Source organism: Myotis brandtii, unplaced genomic scaffold, assembly GCF_000412655.1.
Source record: "Myotis brandtii unplaced genomic scaffold, ASM41265v1 scaffold326, whole genome shotgun sequence".
Lineage (NCBI taxonomy): Eukaryota > Metazoa > Chordata > Mammalia > Chiroptera > Vespertilionidae > Myotis > Myotis brandtii.
The window spans coordinates 1,436,796-1,456,903 of NW_005362534.1; the positions used below are offsets into that span (position 1 = coordinate 1,436,796).

Below are 20,108 nucleotides of genomic sequence, written 5' to 3' on the forward strand. Positions count from 1 at the left end.
CTGGGGTAGTTACAGTCGGTGCGCCCTGGGAAAGACCTCGGCCTCATGCCCTCCCCTCCCTCAGACCAAGCTGGGAATTCACAGCCAAGGGGCAGGGCAAGCTCCAGTAGAGCTTTTACACGACACTGTGGGTCCCTCCTGACTCAGAGAACCCCACGCACTCCCAGACAGAGGGAAGGCTGACTGCCCAGGGCTCTCCGTTCTAAGTGCCTCTGCCCAACCCCATGCAAAGGGCGGTCTCCTCTCTGTCTGGGGTTAATTTGCCAGGTTGTGTCATCCACAAACATACTTAAGTTTTTAGAATCTGAAAGCAAACTAGTTCCATTATCAAGTCTCCAATGACAGGTTCACTTAAACATGAGACACTAGACACTGTGGGCCCTGTGGGTGCCCCTTTACCTGCAGGCGCACTCATCCCTCAGCTGCAGAGAGCTTGCTGCTAAGGATTCAGAGCTGCCACCCGTTTTCAGGAAAACTGCCTTCAGCTGATGGGAGCCTCATGCCCATAGACATTATACCAGCATCCCCCTGCCCTGAGCAGCCCACAGCCAATGACTGACGGATCAGTGGCGTGTAGGCTGCCTCCGTATTTCATTCAGACCATGCTCTGATAGAAATTCATCCTCCAGGGCTCCCGTGCCTAAGGATTTCCCCTGCTCCATCCTGTTCCCTGCTCTGTCCACTTTCTCCTGAGAACTCTGATAAATCGCAGGCCCTAGACCCCCTCGCCCCAGGCTCTGCTTCTAAGGAGCCTGACCCAAGACACTAATGTACCACTGAGAGCTTTCCTGAATGGCAACCAAACCTACCTGCGGTGAGCTGGGTGTGTAAAAATAAAGAAATCAACTATGAGGCTGGGGAGGTGTTTGGAGAAGAGATGAGGCTCAAATGCAACAGAAATCGACTTACCTCACATCCATCGACTGAACTTCTTCAGTTGAGTCATCCAGACTGTTTGATTTCCCATCCAGGGCATCCAGATGAACAAGTGCCTCAACTGGTTTAAGCCCACTGGAGCAACTGTCTCGGGGGAAAGTTGCTGGGGCAGCACGCTCCACACTGTTAACTTCCTGGCAGGTGCTCAATCCATTGATTTCTGATTGAGAACACAAAGTCGTTCTGTTAATCATAAAATATCCAAAACACTCAATTTAAAGGCAAAAACTGTCAAACTGGATTAAAATAACAAGTCCTGAATATATGCTGTTTACATTTATAAGGACACACATAGGTTTAAAGTAAAAGGACAGAAAAAGATTTACTATGCAAATGCTAATCATAAATAGACTGATGAAGCGGACTTTAAGACAAGTATTACTAGAGATAAAGAAGGAAATTTCTTTTTTAAAAAATGTGTTTTATTGATTTCAGAAAGGAAGGAAGAGGGAGAGAGATAGAAACATCAATGATGAAAGAGAATCATTGATCAGCTGTCTCCTGTACGCCCCACACTGGGAATTGAGCCAACAACCCGGTCATAGGTTAATGCTCAACCACTGAGCCATGTTGGCTGGGCAAGAAGAAGGACATTTCTAATGATAAAGGTGTCAACTCAGTAGGAAAATTAAGTCATTTGAAATATATATTCACCTAACATGCTAAAAAAGAGCTGGATTACCCAGAAGTGTGGAAGGCAGGAGACACCACCACAAAGCAGCGGTCAGTTCTTAATAGAACCTGCCCAGCAGTTAAGCTCCTGGTAAGCAGTATGGGCCAACAGACTGCTGGCTCCTGCTCCACTACTATTAGAGTAACTGAGGAACCCAGTGCTTTCCAAATGGACCTGGCAGACCTGTGCTGGAGATGGAGATTCCAACGGGAAGGGAAAGTACGCAGCCCCCGTCCAGCAATCACGCTCTTAGGACCCCCGGGTACTTGTCCCCTGCAGGAAATGCGTCAAGCCCTCACCTGCTGAAAGGAGAAACCCAAGAACCAGACCTCACACTCACCTATTTTGTTCGGGACAACTGGTTCCAGCTTATTTTCCATACACACAGCAGGCTGGAGCTCTATTTTCAGGTCTTCTTTCTGAAAACAGAGGGAAGGCTGACTTCACATAAAAAGACAAATGCTTTAAAAAGCATTGGAGGGTATTTGGAACCACGCTGAGCCATCTGCCTGCTCCATGGTAGTTCTTTGGATCTTCTGAGCTTATTACAAATCAGCTGTGTTTCCCTTACTCATATGTCACCATTCTCTTTTTTTATTCATGACTACTGTGTCTCTCCCTGCATCCCCACCCCCCATTTCTCTGAGGAAATTTTTAATTACCACCCTGTCTCTGAGACTCCTCTTTTCGGGCACCTGCAGTCTCCTTAATCCAGCCAGGAACAAGGCAGGAAGGGTCCATTTTGTCTGGCTGCTCCTCTCTGAGATCCACGATCCCTCTGAATGTATTCTGCCACTCAGCACATGGACTATCACAATGGTATTCTGAATGCCTACCTTCACTTCCGGAGACACGTCACTCCTTCTTGTTCTCTTCATGATTTCATCTATTCTCTGGGAACCAAAAAGAACCAGGTAAGAGGAATATAGGACCAAAACCACATAAAATTATCTGGGACTATATGCAATTTCACATTTCTCAGAAAACTCATGAAAGAGAAACGTCAGCAGAGGATAATGAGTATAGAAAGGTTTTCCATTGGTTTTGAAGATGTACACCTCTGCCCTATTGACAAGGTCAAATGTTTGAAAGTAAACTAGTAACTATCTAGAACAGCCGTGGGCAAACTACGGCCCGCGGGCCAGATCCGGCCCGTTTGAAATGAATAAAACTAAAAAAAAAAAAAAGACCGTACCCTTTTATGTAATGATGTTTACTTTGAATTTATATTAGTTCACACAAACACTCCATCCATGCTTTTGTTCCGGCCCTCCGGTCCAGTTTAAGAACCCATTGTGGCCCTCGAGTCAAAAAGTTTGCCCACCCCTGATCTAGAATGTTGCTTTCATTTACATCCCATCTTTCTCCTTCCTCTCCTTAGGTTACCTAAAATTCAATAAATCACTACTTGCTATTCAAGAGGACCGCCCTAGAGAAAGTGAGGCTGAGATGCAAATCGGGAGGGGAGACCACAGATTGGTCTCCCGGCTCCCAGGCCTACAGCAACACAAAGCCCAGACTGGTACTAGGACACCATGAGAATGGACCTTACAATCAGCCTTCTTAAACACAATGTTCTCTGTGAATGCATTAAATATAAATAGACCAAATACTTCAATTTAAAGGCAAAGACTGTCAAACTGGATTAAAATAACAAGTCCTGACTATATGCTGTTTACACTGATAAGGACATATATAGGTTCAAAGAAAAAGGACGGAAAAAGATTTACTATGCAAATACTAATCACAAATAGACTAACGAAGTAGATTTTAAGACAAGTATTACTGGAGATAAAGAAGGATTTTTCTAATGATAAAGGTGTCAACTCAATAGGAAAATTAAGTAATTTGAAATATATATTCACCTAACAGCAGAGCTTCAAAACATATAAGACAAAAGTTGATAAAACTGTAAGGAGAAATGGACAAATCCATAACCACAGATGGAGCTTTTAACACTCCTCTCTCAGTAAATGATCGAACAAGATGACAGAAAACTAATAAAGATGTAGCAGATCTGAACAACACTATCAATGAACCTGACCTAATTTGAGAATTCTAAGATCACTCTACCCAACAACAGCAAGAGTACTGAATTTGCTTCCTGTTCCTGCCTCATGCTCAGTCCTCCAAAACCCTTAGCTCTTACCTTCTTCCTCTCCAGTCGCTCCTGTTCAATCTGCAGCATGATTTGTTCTCTTTCTAGACGCATCTGTTTAGCTGCCTCCTGGGCCTTTGCTTCTGCTGCTTCCTTCTGATAGGAACAGGTAAACCAAGGCATAGGCTTTACTAAGTTAAGAAAACACTATAGTAATTCCCTGGGGTTTGCATATGTTCCTTGACCTCATCTCTACCCCAAAGTGGTGCTGCTCCAACATTCAATGTGGATTTACACAGCTGGCTCTATGACACAGCAGACTGGCTAGACCTCACTCATCTATCCTTGGTCCACCATGCAAGTCAAGTGCAGACATTTCCCATATGAAGCCAAAGTCTTTCCATGTCTGATGGCAGCCTCTGGCCATGAAGTATATATGTGGCCAGGAGTTTCGGGAAGCTAATTCCCAAAGGATTGACTTTCAGCCATGAGAGGCAGAAGTTGGTAGGTAACCCCGTTTCCTCACCCCTCAGAGGGACAATTCTAAGGCATGTTCCATGGTTTCTTAGATAGTCCCAAAGGCAGTGAGTTCCAGTTGCCCACAGTATTCCACTCATCAATGCGCTTACATTGGCTTTCCTCTCACTCCCCGGGTACCAGCTTCCTGGGATCTTCTCCTGAGTCAATTACTAGCACCCATATTCTCATCCAGGGTCTGTCTTTGAGGGAACCCAAACTGACATACAGAAAACATTACCAACTTCACTTTTATTGCCCAAATTAACTCATATATACACATATTTTAATCCTCTCCCAAGGATATTTTTTCCATTGATTTTAGAGAGAGTGGAAAGGAGGAGAGAGGGAGAGAGGGAGAGAGGGAGAGAGGGAGAGAGGGAGAGAGAGAGAAACATCAATGTGACAGACATATCGATTGGTTGACTCCTACATGTGCCCTGAATGGGGGGGTGGGGATTGGACCTGCAACCCAAGTACATGCCCCTGACTGGGAATCAAACCTGAGACACTTCAACCCTCCAATGTGCAGGCCATGCTCTAACCACTGAACACGCTGGCCAGGGCAAAGTAACTCATATTTAATAACCAGCCCAGTTGGTTTAAGAAAATACTTCAAGTAAATATTATGAGTCATTCAAATTTAACTAATTTTACCTAATGTTAACTAAGGCCCTTAAGGCAAAGTCTATACGAAGACTAATAAGTACCTGCTTTTCAATCATGGCTTTTTCTTGCTTTTCTTTTTCTTGTTTTTCCTTTTCTTGTTCTTCTTTCAACAGTTGCTCCTCTTTGGCCTTCCTCTTGGCCTCCTCTTCCTCCAGTCTTTTCTTTTCCTCTTCCTGCTGCTTCTTTTCCTCTTCCTGCCGCTTCTTTTCCTCTTCCTGCCGCTTCTTTTCCTCTTCCTGCTTACGGGCTTCCTCTTCTAGGTGAAGTCTTTCCTCCTCTTCCTTTTTTTCCTGTTCCTCTCTCTCCAGCCTTTCGAGAACATAAGTGTTGTTAGAAGACAGGGACATGCTCAAAAGGCAAACTGTCAAAGAACCATGTGCTGACAGGAGTGTAATGCATGATACAGTCACAGACAAGTGCACCTGAATTAGTATCCACTTAAGAAAATGACTCATCCTTCCCAGGAAGCCACTCCAGCCCATATACTTACAAAAAAAAAATTTAACAAAGGCTGACTCCACAGTCTGTTATAAAGAGTAACGATATTGTGAACATATTGTAATGAAGACACAGATGTTCCCCAGTCAATCTACAAATGACTATAGCCCCATCATTCTTTTTTTTTTTTTAATCCTCACCTGAGGATATTTTTCCCATTGCTTTTCGGAAAGAGTGGAAGGGAGAGAGGGAGGGAGGGAGGGAGACAGAGACAGAGAGAGAGAGAAACATCAATGTGAGAGACACACATCAATTGGCTGCCTCCCATGCGTGCCTCCACAGAGGCCAAGGATCAAATCTGCAACCCAGGTACGTGTCCTTGACTGGGAATCGAACCCGTGAACCTTTGGTGCACAGGTTGATGCTTTAACCACTTAGTACCATCGGCTAGAGCTCATTCTTATTTAATGACAATTCTTTAAAAACTAAGCAAAATAAGTATTTAATACTGACTTAACCTAGAAAAAACCAAGTGTCTCAATGGCCACAAATGTGCCAGTCAACAATTTGAAAGCAGTGACTATGGGTTCCAAAGTTCACTTTGGGTTTTAATTGGCATATGACTTCTGAAGCAGCAAATGGAAGAAATGCTCAAAAGAAACTTGACATTTAATATAGAAATTAAAGTATCTATTTTCCATTTATTTTGGAAATCTTTAAAAATCTGTCTTAGCTTTTATTCTTTGCTGTATAAAATTAAATGGCATTTGGACATGCCTTTTATCCACAGATGCAGAGTTGGTGATGTGATGATAGCTCTAGGCAGTGAGGGGAAATTCTGTAACATCTAAGCGCTTGTTTTTACGTTTCTAGTGTTATTCTTGTTCACATGCGTGTCACTTTCCTTATCTTTGAAAAAACCTGAGTAATCATACTCACCTTGCAGTGTGCTCCTGACTAGCAATGTGACATATGGGCAAGACCAAGATTGCATTCTGACTGTGCCACTCACCGTGTGACCCTTCCTTGCAAAGTGACTGAACATCTCTGATGCCCATTTACAAAATGGAAACAGCTATATCATTGGCTCCATGACACCACTGTGAGAATGAAATGAGATAATGCATGGGAAGCACTTAGCACAATGCCTGGCTCTGGGTTGGTTCCCAAATGCTGGTTTGTCTTCCAATTTAAAATGAATCCTCTCTCCAACTCTTAATGTCCTTCTAAGAGCATCTATAAAACTGTGTTTTTCAGAAATTACCTTTATTTGGAAGCATGTGTCACTGACTTACTGGATGCTATTATACTGTTATAAAAAGATGAAGATTATAAAGAAGATTCTTCTATCCTAATGGTTGGCTTCAGGAATCGTGGAGACAGTTATCCTATGTGTCACAAAAGAGACATTTTTAAAAGGTAAATAAATACTTAAAGACATCATTTAGCCTAAGACTGTAAAAGTGTCTGATAAAAATATTCTACATTAGCAGAGGTTGCACTGCCCAGAAGCATTGCTACAACAACTGGAATTAACAACAGATATTCTAGAAATCTCTGGAGAAGAGCATTAGGGGGATGAATCAAGAAAAATACACACACAACAACCTCCAGTTCTTAGGTTCCCCAGTAACAGGCTGAGTACGCCCAACATAGGATTATCACAAGTAGATGTGTGGAGAACAAGATTTATCCAGAGGTTAAGCAGAGCACTGTTTCAGTTCTCATTTCTTTTAAGGAGCCAGTTGTGACTGTCCCAGACAAGCTAATACACAAAGGATCTGCTGTGTGTGAATAAATGCCCAGTTGCTTCACCTTTCTCTTTAGGATCTGAAAAGCCACTCTGTTCCTCCCATTTTACCATGAGGACTTCAGAGGTGCCCAGTGCACACACACAGAGTAAATAACATATCCTCTTGACCCCTAAGTCTCCATAATCACCCACAACAGAAATTCCTCCCCACAGGCCCATTAGCCCCTGCCTGTCCCTCCCTATTACAGACAAAATTCCCTCCATTAACCACAATCTGCTTCCCCCAGAACTGGCTTCGCCTGTGTGAAACCAAGTCACTCAATGTCCTCTCCAAGGCTGCACATCCTTTCTCTTCCTGCTTAAAGAACTGGAGTGAACACGGATTTGGTCCTTTCTCCAGCGCCCCTCTTCTGCAGGTGGCCTGCACCCCATTGTCCTTGTCATCACTACCCAGTTCCCTACAGAGTTCACCAGACCTGTGTACAGTTCTGTCACCCTCTCCGTCCTTGTTCCTGTCACCTACTCCAAACCTGCCCCTCTTCCTCACCAGGTAGAAAGGATCAGAAAACTGTGCACCACGGTCATCCTTCAGCAGATGCATCCTTAGCACCATCACCAGCCATTGGCGAGGGTCTTCACTGAACAACTCGCAAGCTCCAGCACTTCACCACCTCCTGTCCCACCCTTTCACACTTACACCACATCCCCAACATGTGCTCAGCCTTGAGTTGTTCGATCTGTGGACAAGTATGTAGGTTTCACTATTCTCTCTTCCTATGTGCTTAAAAGTCTTCAGTTTAAAAAGCTTAACCTTTAACATGTTACACTTTGTCTTGTGTGATCTGCTCTCACCCCGTCCTTCATCGCCTTCTCTCCTGACCTGTGCAGTCACTTGTATCTGCTCCCTCTTCTCTGTGCCCCAAGCCTCCGGTCCTCTCCTGAGCACTTCCAGGATAGCATGGAGCCCACTCTGCTGCCCAACTCCAGGCGCAGGTGGTTCCCAGGACCCCTTGTGCCCTCCTGGGCTGCCAACACTGTTAGAGTAAGGCCCAAACAAGGCTGACTGGTCATCTGTCCCTGGGCCTCAGCTAACACTCCAGCCTTTTGGCCCCATCCCTACCCCTGACCCCTGTGGAAACAGTCCAAACCTCTACCTTGTCTCAGTCTTCAATATCCTCCTTTATTGATTGCATCACCAACCACTTTACAGAGAAGCCCGGGGCCATCTGATCTGAGCTTTTGCCCTCTATTTCATTGTTGCTCAGAAATTTCAAAAGGACTATAAATGCTACCACTTGTGCTATTAATCGCACACTCTCCCACACCATGCTCCCGCCACTCTCCTGTGTCCTCCTTCCATCATTTCACCCTTCTACACGTACCTTTCCGTGGCCTGGGAAAACGTTCAGGTCTCAGGTGTCCCAAACAAATCTCCCCTGCCTTCCACTCACAGCCTCTTAACATCCAGCTGACGGTTCATCCTCTCCCCTCTCACCTTTTCCAAACTGGCTTAGGTCTCCCCATATCAAATTTCCCTCCCAAATATCGGTTTATCTCCTAAATGTCAAGACTTTTCCTCAGCCTCGACATATATTGTAGGTACAGATATCCTTAAAGGTCTCTCCTGTGAGGACCTCTCCCCAGCCCTGTGTGTATGAGGATCTCCCCTCCTGCCTTGGCTGCCGTGATGCCCACCGCCCCACATTGCTGGGCTTCACTTGCCCCAACAGCCAACAACCTAGAGGCTCAGCCAGTGAGGCGCGATTCTGAGTGGCAGAAGGACCTTTTATGTGGACATTGTGACCTTGCTCATGGGGGCTAACTTGAATGTCTTTCTGAGTGAGCACCTAGCAGCTATTTTAGCTTCTTGAAGTGACTTACTGGCCCCATTTTGGAATCACAGTAAGATCTCTGGCTTACTGGTTTCTGCCAGTGCCTTCCTCAGGGTAGACCTGGGCTCCAGGCTTTCTTGTCCCAACTCCAAGAGTCCTGATTTACATCTTAGCCCACCCACAAGCTCAGGGGCTATGCCCTGCTCTGTGTGCTTCCAAGAGAGCCCTGATGTCACTGCTAGTGGGCCCTGGATCAGCTTTTGCTCTTCTTCCTAGGCCCCAGCTATCTGGATTCTTGTCAGCCCTGCTGTTCTGAATAGTCTCATCCCTGATGGCATTTCCCTCACCAGTTTGTGACAATAATTGGCTTTCCACAGATTGACTCAAGGACCTTTATTTTTTCTTGGCAACTGCATGTCTGTGGCATTGGCTCTAAGCTCAAAACAGATGTGGGATGATCTTATTGTAAGTGATATCCACTGTGTTTCATACCCAGATTGTCTGGTATTTTCTTACCTCCCATGTGGTGCTAGGCAAAGCTTCACATTCTGGCAAGAGAGAGGAAAACTGGTTTGGGGTCAAGTATATTACTCTCATTTTTAGTTAGGCATCAGGCGTCAACTCCATTTTCAATCAGCTGAACATTTTGCAGGCACTTTCAACTTAGTGTGTCTAAAGTCAAATAGATAGTTTTAACCCTCTAAAATTAATTCCTTCTGTCCTTCCTTTATCGGTTATTGGGTATACCATTCTCCTAAGTCCGTACAGACTCAACCCTCAGCATCAACTTTGAATTGGCCAGTTTTATTAGGTTGTGCAAGTCTGCAGACTGGAGCTGGCCCACCTGACATGAACTCACCCTCCCTTTTCCAGGTCTACCTTCACCACACCGCGTTAGCCTTTGCCTTCTCTTAGCCTGAAACTGCAATGGTGTCTTAGATGGGCCTCTATCTCCTTCTCTGCCTTCTTTGTACATGTACTGAGTGCCAGCGCCAGTGATCCAAGGACTGTATCCCAGCCTTTTAAGATGCTTACTAGGGGGAAGCAGGCCAGTGAACAGACAAGGCTGTGTTAGCCAAACAGCTGGGCTCAGGAAGGGGGGAGAGGAAGAGATATCAGTTCTCTCCTAGGGGCAAGGCCAGAAAGGCTGCAGACAGGAAGCTAGGCTTGACCTGAGTCTGGAGAAAAGGTGTGTCTGGTGAGGAGCATGAGTCCATGTGCAGCAGAGGGAAAGCGGAGGTGTGGAATCACATGGTGAGGGCCTATCAGGGACTCTGCACGCCAGTGTCTGGAATGCTGGAGGAGGAGGGGCAGGTGGTGGCCAGGTCCTGCCCAGCCTTGAAGGCCTGGTGACGGGTTTGGATGGATCCTGTGGGCAAGGGAGTTACTGGCTTATTAAGGAATGGGAGCATGACAATGACACTATGTGTGAATAGTCACTGGGGACACAGTGTGAATAGCGGACAAGCTCTAGGAGACCTAGAGCAGGGAGCTCAGCTCGGATGCCACAGACACAGTCTAGGTGAGAGACAACAAGGTTCGGAGCTTAGAGAAGAGGATGGGCTGGAGGGGAAAGGAGAGGAGAGAGATGCTAAAGAGGCAGCCTGGATGGACCTGGCAGATGGGACACTGAGGAAGAAGGAGAGGGAAGAGTTGGGAGCTGGCTGAGACTTCTGATTTAGGTGGCTGGAAAGATGGGGGCACGGAGCTTGTGAAAGAAAAAGGAAGTTTGGGAGAAAGATAATAAGGCCTGCTTGCAAAATGCTTGGTTTGAAGTGCATGTAACACACACTCAAATGAAAGTATAAGGCAGTTGGAAATATGGCCTCTATCCAATAGAACTTTCTATGATGAGGGAAATGTTCTAGAGATCCATGATGGCCATGGTAGCTACTAGCCATGCACCTGATGTGTACTTGAAATGTGGCTAGTACAGCTGAGGAACTGAAGTTTACTTAATTGTAGTGAATTCACATTTCGGTAGCCACATGGGACTAGAGGCTATAGTGGTGGACAGTGCAGCCCTTGCAAGAGACCAAACCGTAGGCACAGATTCAGGAGCTACCAGTACGCATGTCTTGCTTAATGCCACTCTTGTACCAGAAAGTATTGAAGGTTCACAGAGTAAGAAGAAATTAGCTTCAGAAGCAGATAAAAAGGGAAAATGAGAGTAGAAAGGGAGATGAGAGCAGAGTTGGTTTAGCACACCAAATGCCCATTATGAACCCATGGTGTGAAATGTGAGCCCCAAATCTTTTGAAGTTGGAGAAACTCGCAGCGTGACAGGGGCAATGGCAGAGAAGAGGATTGTCAGGTGAAGCTGGCCAAGGACTGAGGGCTGGGAGCCCAGGTGACATGTGAGGGGAGGAAGGAGACCGAGAAGGACAGGCCAAAGAAGCCAGGGCAAGCTGGACAAGGTGAAAGCCAACAAAGAAATGGCTAGGCATCTGGCAGTTGGGTGGAATGGTGAGTGTGATATATGAGGACTGAATGTGAGTTAAGGAAACAGACAGGAGTACAGTCAATTATTTCAGGAGCTGAGCTGTGAAGAAAATGTGAGACAGGGTAGATGTTGGAAGGCAAAGAACTTCACCTTCCTCAGCACACAGTTATAATCATGTTACTCACCTGTTCAGGGCCTGCAATTACCAAGGCCTGTCATTTGAGGTCCTGGGTTCATCTTCATCTTCTGTAACCTCCCTTCACACACCCTATGGCGCACCCAAACCAGCCCAAGCTCACCAGTCAACGAAAAGGTCTGCCGCTGCAGGTGGGAAAATCATCAGAGAAGCCTGGAATTTGAAGAAGGAACCAGCCAGACCTACCCACCCCCAACCACCACTTAAAAAAAAATCAGCAAGCCTGTAATCAGAGACCACAAAAGACCTGTCAAGGTCACTTCAGGATCGAGAATACTCCTCTATTATTTATTACTCTCAATTCAGTGCCAGTCTTGAAGTGCTGCTTCCTGTCATGTTAATTCTCTAAATAGTATTGGATTGCACTCTGTGATTATCCTGAAAGCTTCCTTTATCAAGTTAGAGATAAAATCTACCTTGCCCTTCCACATGCATTCCTCTCTGAATATAAAGTTCAGAAAAGCCAGGCTGTCTACATGTTGACCAAATACCCATTACTAACAATGCAGTAGTTCTCAAACACTGGTGAGCTGTTGAGGCAGGACAGGGCCTATGCCTGTGCATTTTCACTGCCCGTCTGGGATGATTTGGACACCCTCCAAAGTTTAGGGACCAGTCTTCTGTCATGCTCCAGGATGGGAGTCCCCATACCCTATATCTCATGAACTACGAGGTAGGCTTCCTACTCATAGAGTGGCCTCTGCTCAACCCTCCTCTCTGTCGTTTGGGGGTGTGAGTTAGGATAATTTGGATGAAAAACATGATTCAGGAAGCAGAATCAAAAACATACACAAACTCCTGTTTTTTCAGGGAGAACCTTATTCTATAAGCAAAGCTCGAATTCCTTTGATAGCTCTATGAGGTCTGGCTGGTCCTAGAGTCCAAGAGGAAAATGGGAAGCTGCTGGTAACATTTAGATCCTGGAGCTATGAGTTTCCAGGTTGCCTGAAAACACCAAAGTTCCATCGCTGTTAATAACATCTAATAAAAGGTACAGTCTCCTAGACACCTACCAGGCAGATCTATACTTCCACCGACACTTTATCAACTCCAACACTAGAAAGAAAGGAGAGTTGCTCTTTCCACCAAAGCCTTTGGGGCAAGATTGCAGCAAAACTCTGAGCATCTGGAATTCCAAGATGGTGGCGGATTAAGTGGAGGCTACACTGACATTCTCCCAGGACCAAACTGGAATTACAATTAAAATACAGAAAAAACATCCTGAACAACCAACTGAAAACTAGCTAGAGAAAACCCTTATAACCAAGGACGTAAAGTAGAGACCACATAGAGACTGATAGGAAGTGCAGAGGCAAGAGAGGCATGGCCTGGCTCCCACAGGCAGCAGCTGAAGTTCTGGAGGGATATCTCAGCTGTGGCGGGTTCCCACCCACACTTTGGGCAGAAAACATGATTCAGGAATATATATTTTGTCTACAAGAGACCCACCTTAGAACAAAAAACTCACACAGGATGAGAGTAAAGGGATGGAAAAAAATTTTCAATGCAAATGGAAACAAACAAAAAAGCTGGGGTAGCAATACTCATATCTGACAAAATAGACTTAAAAATGAAGACCATCACAACAGATAATAAAGGTCACTACATAATACTAAGGGGATTGATACAAGACATAAACCTGGTAAACATATATGCACCCAATATAGAAGCACCTAAATAAATGTGTGTGTGTGTGTGTGTGTATAAAACACTATCTGGAGTACTTTAAGGGAGAGATTGACAGCAATGCAGCCATAGTAGGGGACTTTAACAACCCACTAACTTCACTGGATATATCATCCAGACAAAAAATCAACAAGGAAACAGTGACTCTAAATAACACACTAGATCAGATGGATTTAATTGACATTAACAGAACATTTCACCCCAAAGCTGCAGAATATACATTTTTCTCAAAATGCATATTCCACATGTTAGGACACAAAACAAGTCTCTACAAGTTCAAGAAGGTGGAAATCATATCAAGCATCTTCTCAGATCACAGGGGCATGAAATTAGAAATCAACTCAAAAATATTCAAACATGTGTGCTTCTCATCCGCTTCCTGGCTGACGGCCTACCGGCCTTCCCCTCTTGTGTCCCCAGGTGTAACCCGTCTCTTCCTTCTCCTCCACCTCAGATGGAGTCACCGCCAAGATGCAGATTTTTGTGAAAACCCTCACGGGGAAGACCATCACTCTCAAGGTCTTGAACTCTCGGATATGATAGAAAATGTAAAGGCCAAGATCCAGGATAAGGAAGGAATTCCTCCTGATCAGCAAAGACTGATCTTTGCTGGCAAGCAACTGGAAGATGGGAGTACTTTGTCTGACTACAACATTCAAAAGGAGTCCACGCTTCATCTTGTGTTGAGATGTTGTGGTGGTGCCAAGAAAAGGAAGAAGAAGTCTTACACCACTCCCAAGAAGAACAAGCATAAGAGAAAGAAGGTTAAGCTGGCTGTCCTGAAACACTACAAAGCGGATGAGAATGGCAAAATCAGTCGCCTTCGTCAGGAGTGCCCTTCAGATGAATGTGGTGCTGGAGTTTTTATGGCCAGCCACTTTGACAGACATTATTGTGGTAAATGTTGTCTGACCTATTGCTTCAACAAACCAGAAGACAAGTAATTGTATTTGGGTTAATAAAAGACACGAACTAAAAAATAAAAGAATAATTCAAACACATGGAGGCTAAATCACATTGTATTAAACAATGAATGGGTTACCAATGAGATCAAGGAAGAAACAAAAACTTCTTGGAAACAAAAATGAATACAAACAACCCAAAATCTATGAGACACAGTGAAAGCAATCCTGAGAGGGAAATTCATAGTACTACAAGCCTACCTCATAAAACAAGAAAAATTTTCAATAAACTATCTAACACCATAACTTAAAGAATTAGGAAAAGACCAATAAGAAAAGCCCAGAGGAAATAAAAGGAAGGAAATGATAAAGATCAGAGTGGAAATATGACACAGAGACTAAAAAAAAAAAATACAAAAGATCAATGAAACCAAGAGCTGGTTCTTTGAAAGGATAAACAAGATTGATGAATCTTTAGCCAGACTCATCAAGAAACAGAGAGAGAAGACCCAAATCAATAAAATTAGAAATGAAAAGGGTGTAATAACAACTGACACCTCAGAAATACAAAAGATGGTAAGAAAATACAAGGAGAGGGAGAGAGAAATAGAAACATCAATGATGAGAATCACTGATTGCCAACTGCCGCACACCCCCCACTGGGGATCGAGCCCACAAACTGGACATGTGCCCTTGACCAGAATTGAACCTGGGACCCTTCAGTCCACTGGCCAACGCTCTATCCACTGAGCAAAACCAGCTAGGGCCCATTTTTGATAAAAACTCTCAGCCAAGTGGGAATAGAGCGATTATACTTCAACATAATAAAGGCCATATACGACAAACCTACAGTGAACATCATACTCCAGTGATGACAAACCGATGACATGCGTGTCAGAGGTGACACGTGAACTCATTTCTTTGGTTGATTTTTCTTTGTTAAATGGCATTTAAATATATAAAATAAATATCAAAAATATAAATCTTTATTTTACTATGGTTGCAAATGTCAAAAAATTTCTATATGTGACACGGCACCAGAATTAAGTTAGGGTTTTTCAAAATGCTGACACGCCGAGCTCAAAAGGTTCGCCATCACTGTCATACTCAATGGGCAGAAACTAAATCCATTTCCCCTAAGAACAGGAAAAAGATAGGGATGTCCACTTTCACCGCTCTTATTCAACATAGCACTGGATATCTTAGCCACAGTGATCAAAAAAGGAAGAAAAAGTAAAAGGCATCCAAATTGGAAAGGAGGAACTAAAACTGTCATTTTTCGCAGATGACATGATATTATACATAAAAAACACTAAAGACTCCATAAAAAACTACAGGACTTGCCCTGATCGGTTTGGTTCAGTGGATAGAGCGTCGGCCTGCGGACTGAAGGGTCCCAGGTTCGATTCCAGTCAAGACATCCCCAGTAGGGAGTGTGCAGGAAGCAGCTGAATCAATGTTTCTCTCTCATCGATGTTTCTAACTCTCTATCCCTCTCCTTCTCCCTTCCTCTCTGTAAAATAATATATATATATATATATATATTTTTTTTTTTAAAAAAAACTACAGGACTTAAATGAATGCGACAACATAGCAGGAAACAAAATTAACAGCCAGAAATCAATGGCATTTTGATACACCAATAATAAACTCTCAGAAAGAGAAATGAAAAAAATCAATCCTGTTTACCACTGCAACAAAAAAAAAATTAAGATACTTAGGAATAAACTTAACAAAGGAGATAGAAGACCTGTACTCAGAAAACTACAAGACATTGAAAAGAGATAGAGGAAGATATAAACAAGTAGAAGAATATAACATATTCATGGATTGGTAGAATTAACATCATTAAAATGTCCACACTACCTAAAGCAATCTATAGATTCAATGCAATCCCTATTAAAACACCAACAGCATATTTCATACATCTAGAACAAACACTACAAAAATTTATATGGAATCCAAAAAGATGCTGAATAGCTGCAGCAATTTTGAGAAAGAAGAACAAAGTTGGAGGAATCACAATACTGGATATTAAGTTATACTACAAAGCCATCGTACTCAAAACAGCCTGGTACTGGCACACAAACAGGCAGACAGATCAATGGAACAGAACAGAGACCCCAGGAATCATCCCCAAGGCATTATGCTCAATTAATATTTAACAAAGGAGGCAAGAGCATACAATGGAGTAAAGATAGTTTTTTCAACAAATGGTGCTGAGAAAATTGGACAGATACATGCAAAAAAAAAGAAGAAACTAGACCAACTTACACCATACATAAGAATAAACTAAAAATGGGACAGATCAATGGAACAGAACAGAGACCCCAGGAATCATCCCCAAGGCATTATGCTCAATTAATATTTAACAAAGGAGGCAAGAGCATACAATGGAGTAAAGATAGTTTTTTCAACAAATGGTGCTGAGAAAATTGGACAGATACATGCAAAAAAAAAGAAGAAACTAGACCAACTTACACCATACATAAGAATAAACTAAAAATGGATGAAAGACTTAAATATGTCATTAAACCATTAAAATTTTAGAAGAAACCATAGGCAGTAAAATCTCAGATATCTTTCATAAAAATCTGTTTATGAATACATCTCCTAGGCCCTAGGACCTAGGGCAAAAGAAACTAGGGAGAAAATAAACAAATGGGACTACATCAAAATAAAAAGCTTTTGCACAGCAAAAGAAACCATCAACGAAACAACAAGAAAGCCCATTGCATGGGAGAACATATTTGTATTTGATATGGGGTCAATTTCCAAAATATATAAGGAACTCATACAACTTAACAAAAAGAAGACAATCCAATTAAAAAATGGGTAAAGGACCTAAATAGACACTTCTCCCAAGGGGACATACAGATGGCCAAGAGACATATGAAAAAGTGCTCAAAGTCACTAATCATCAGAGAGATGCACACAGACACGTCAGAATGGCTATCATCAACAAATCAACAAATGCCAAGTTCTGGCAACAATGTGGAGAAAAGGGAACCTAGTACACTGCTGGTGGGAATGCAGACTGGTACAGCCATTATGGAAAACAGAGTGGAGTTTCCTCAAAAAATTAAATATGGAACTGTCATTTGACCCAGTGATCCCATTTCTAGGAGTATATCCTAAGAATCCTAAATCCAATCAGAAAGAATATATGCACCCCTATGTTCATAGCAGCACAAATTATAATAGCTAAGATCTGGAAACAGCCCAAGTGCCCATCAATAGACGAGTGACTAAAAAGCTGTGGTACATATACATCATGGAATATTATGCAGCAATAAAAAAGAAGGATCTCTTACCCTTTGAGAGAGCATGGAGAGACCTGGAGAGTATCATGCTAAGTGAAATAAGTCAGTCAGCCCTAGCCAGCTTGGCTCAGTGGATAGAGCATCAGCCTGTGGACTGAAGGGTCCCAGGTTCAATTCTGGCCAAGGGCACATGCCTGGGTTGTGGGCTCGATCCCCAGTAGAGGGTGTGTAGGAGGCAACCAATCAATGATTCTCTCTCATCATTGATGTTTCTATCTCTCTCTCCTCCCTTCCTCTCTGAAATCAATAAAGAAATATATATAAAAGAAATAAGTCAGTCAGAGAAAGACAAGTATCACATGATCTCACTCATATGTGAAATCTAATGAACAAAATAGATTGATGAACAAAATAAATCCAGAGACATAGAAGCATGGAACAGACTGATCAATCTCAGAGGGAAGGCAGAGGTGGGGAGAGATTAACCAAAGAACCTGTATGCATATATGCATAACCCATGGGCACAGACAATAAGGTTGTGAAGGCCTGGGGAGGGGTTGGGTGTGGGGTGGAGGGGGTCAATGGAGAAAGAGTGGGGACATCTGTAATACTTTCAGCAATAAAGAGAAATTAAAAAACAAACAAACCCTGAGTACCTCCATACCTGTCTTGCTCCATCTTTTCCAGCCTCTCCTGTTCCTTCTGCTCCTTCTGCAGCCGGGCCTGGCGTCTCTTTTCTGCCAGGATCTTTGCGGCCTCTCCTGCATTGGTGGTACCTGCAATAGGCTTCCCTGAAGCTGCACCAGAGGGATCAAGGGAAATGAAATTGATCACACTCACTTGGCAGCTGCCACTTGAAAGGGAAGATCCTACCCAGTGGGGGATGGGAAATGCCGCAGGACTGGCACAATTAGCCACTGAGCAGAGACACTGCAATGGGCGGCTATGACTGGAATATATTTCACAGTGGAGAGAAGTGGAAAGGCTAGGAGGAGAGATAGGGTCACTAGCAGGTCCCACAGCAGCCACCACCCCTGCGCCCATCTGGGTGAACTCGCTGCATCCTTCACAGCAGCTTATAGGACTAAAGGAAGAGTCTCTCCGTGGGACGTGCTGATGCTGGCCCGATGCAGCAGGGGACAGGACTGAGGGGCAACGTGCAAGCCTAGAGAGCACGGGACGTGCAGTTTTCTATATGATGACCCCCTCTTCCCTCTCTCCCCCAGACACGAGACTCCCATGTGGATCGTGGACCAGGTCAAAGGACAAACAGGATGGGAAAGCCAAGGCTGGAGTGGCATGGGCAAGGAGGGCCTACCTGCGCTGCTCTCGGCCTTCCCTCCTGCAGCCACGTTCTTCTCAGAGGCATGCTTCTCCACCAGGCGCTTCTCCGAGGCTTCCACCCTGAGTGGGCCAGCTGCCTGCTGAGCCAGGGCCCCTTCCCGTTCCTTGTTGCTCTTCTCTTTGTCAGCTTTCTTCTTGGGTGTTTCCTGGCCGGAAAGGGTGGCTACGCGGTTCTGCACAGGAGACTCCGGATATGGCACCTTCACATTCTTTGGAGACAGTGGGAATCCTTTGGCAGTGGCTCTGGAAGACCAAAAACATGCCAGAAGGTAATTACTGTGCCTGACCACAGAACTCTCCATTCCTAAGACAGCTGGTTCCCTAAAGTTGAACAATTTAATCTTCTAAGAAGAACAAATGTAAGGCTTACTAGCACAAACTCAAAAGTCCCTGTCACACTATTACCCTAACAGGAACATATACTATCTATAAGATGTCCCAGGTGGAGGTGACAATATTTTTGAAGCCACGTTGGTGACACCATGTCCTAACGTCACTTAACTTTGATGACAATGTAAAGATGGAGTGTTAGGCTTTCTTCCCACCTCTTTTAGATGGACACCAGAGCTGGATCTGGCATTAGACTATGGCAATAGACAAGCTTTTTCCATTGTAGCAAAATACATGTAACACAAAATTTGCCACCTTAACCATTTGTAAGTATACAATTCAGTGATATTAAATACATTCACACTGTGGTGCAAACCACCACCACCATCCACCCACAGAACTCTGTTCCCATTAAACACTAACTTCCTAATCCTCTCTCCCCAGGCCCTGGCAAACTCCTCCCTTCTGCTTTCTGTCTCTAGAAATTTGACTATTCCAGGTAGCTCACAGAAATGAAATCATGCAGGACTGATTCTTTTGATCTGGCTTATTTTGCTCAGCATAATGTCTTCAAGGTTCTTTTGCTCACACGAAGTTTGGTAATTTCATCCCCCTGTCAATTTCCTAGAAATAAATATCTTGGCTGATTAAAGAAATTAAACACAAATTCATCATGGGAACTTACTGTGCTTTCATAGAGTTTTATTTTTAAGTGCTTCATCTATTTAATAAGGATCTATTTGATCGCCAGGAGAACCCAATGAGTAGGTAGGAAACAATGAAGCCCGGCCAGCATGCCTCTAGTTGAGCATTGACCTACGAACCAGGAGGTCACAGTTCAATTCCTGGCACATGCCTGGGTTGCAGGCTTGATCCCAGTGCAGGAGGCAGCTGATCAATGATTCTCTCTCATCACTGATTTTTCTCTCTCTTTCTCTCCCACTCCCTTCCTCTCTAAAATCAATAAATTTAAAATAAAAAAAGGAAGGAAGGAAGGAAGGAAGGAAGGGAGGGAGGGAGGGAGGGAGG

The 20,108-nt window shown here is 43.9% G+C and overlaps 1 protein-coding gene and 1 pseudogene across 5 annotated transcripts in view; one reads left to right on the forward strand and one right to left on the reverse strand.

The window, feature by feature from the left end:
- The window catches only part of MAP7D2 (MAP7 domain containing 2), an 88,587-nt gene that overhangs the window by 6,217 nt on the left and 62,262 nt on the right, over positions 1 to 20,108 (reverse strand). For all 5 annotated transcript variants that reach the window (XM_014543468.1, XM_014543465.1, XM_014543464.1 and 2 more), the window contains 7 exons: positions 18,724 to 18,992; positions 18,070 to 18,202; positions 4,934 to 5,201; positions 3,759 to 3,863; positions 2,446 to 2,502; positions 1,950 to 2,028; positions 910 to 1,096 (listed from right to left, as the gene is read on the reverse strand). In XM_014543468.1, the coding sequence (XP_014398954.1) occupies positions 910 to 1,096; positions 1,950 to 2,028; positions 2,446 to 2,502; positions 3,759 to 3,863; positions 4,934 to 5,201; positions 18,070 to 18,202; positions 18,724 to 18,992 (1,098 nt within the window). The remainder of the gene's footprint in view (positions 1 to 909; positions 1,097 to 1,949; positions 2,029 to 2,445; positions 2,503 to 3,758; positions 3,864 to 4,933; positions 5,202 to 18,069; positions 18,203 to 18,723; positions 18,993 to 20,108) is intronic.
- Positions 13,697 to 14,225, forward strand: LOC106726870 (annotated as a pseudogene).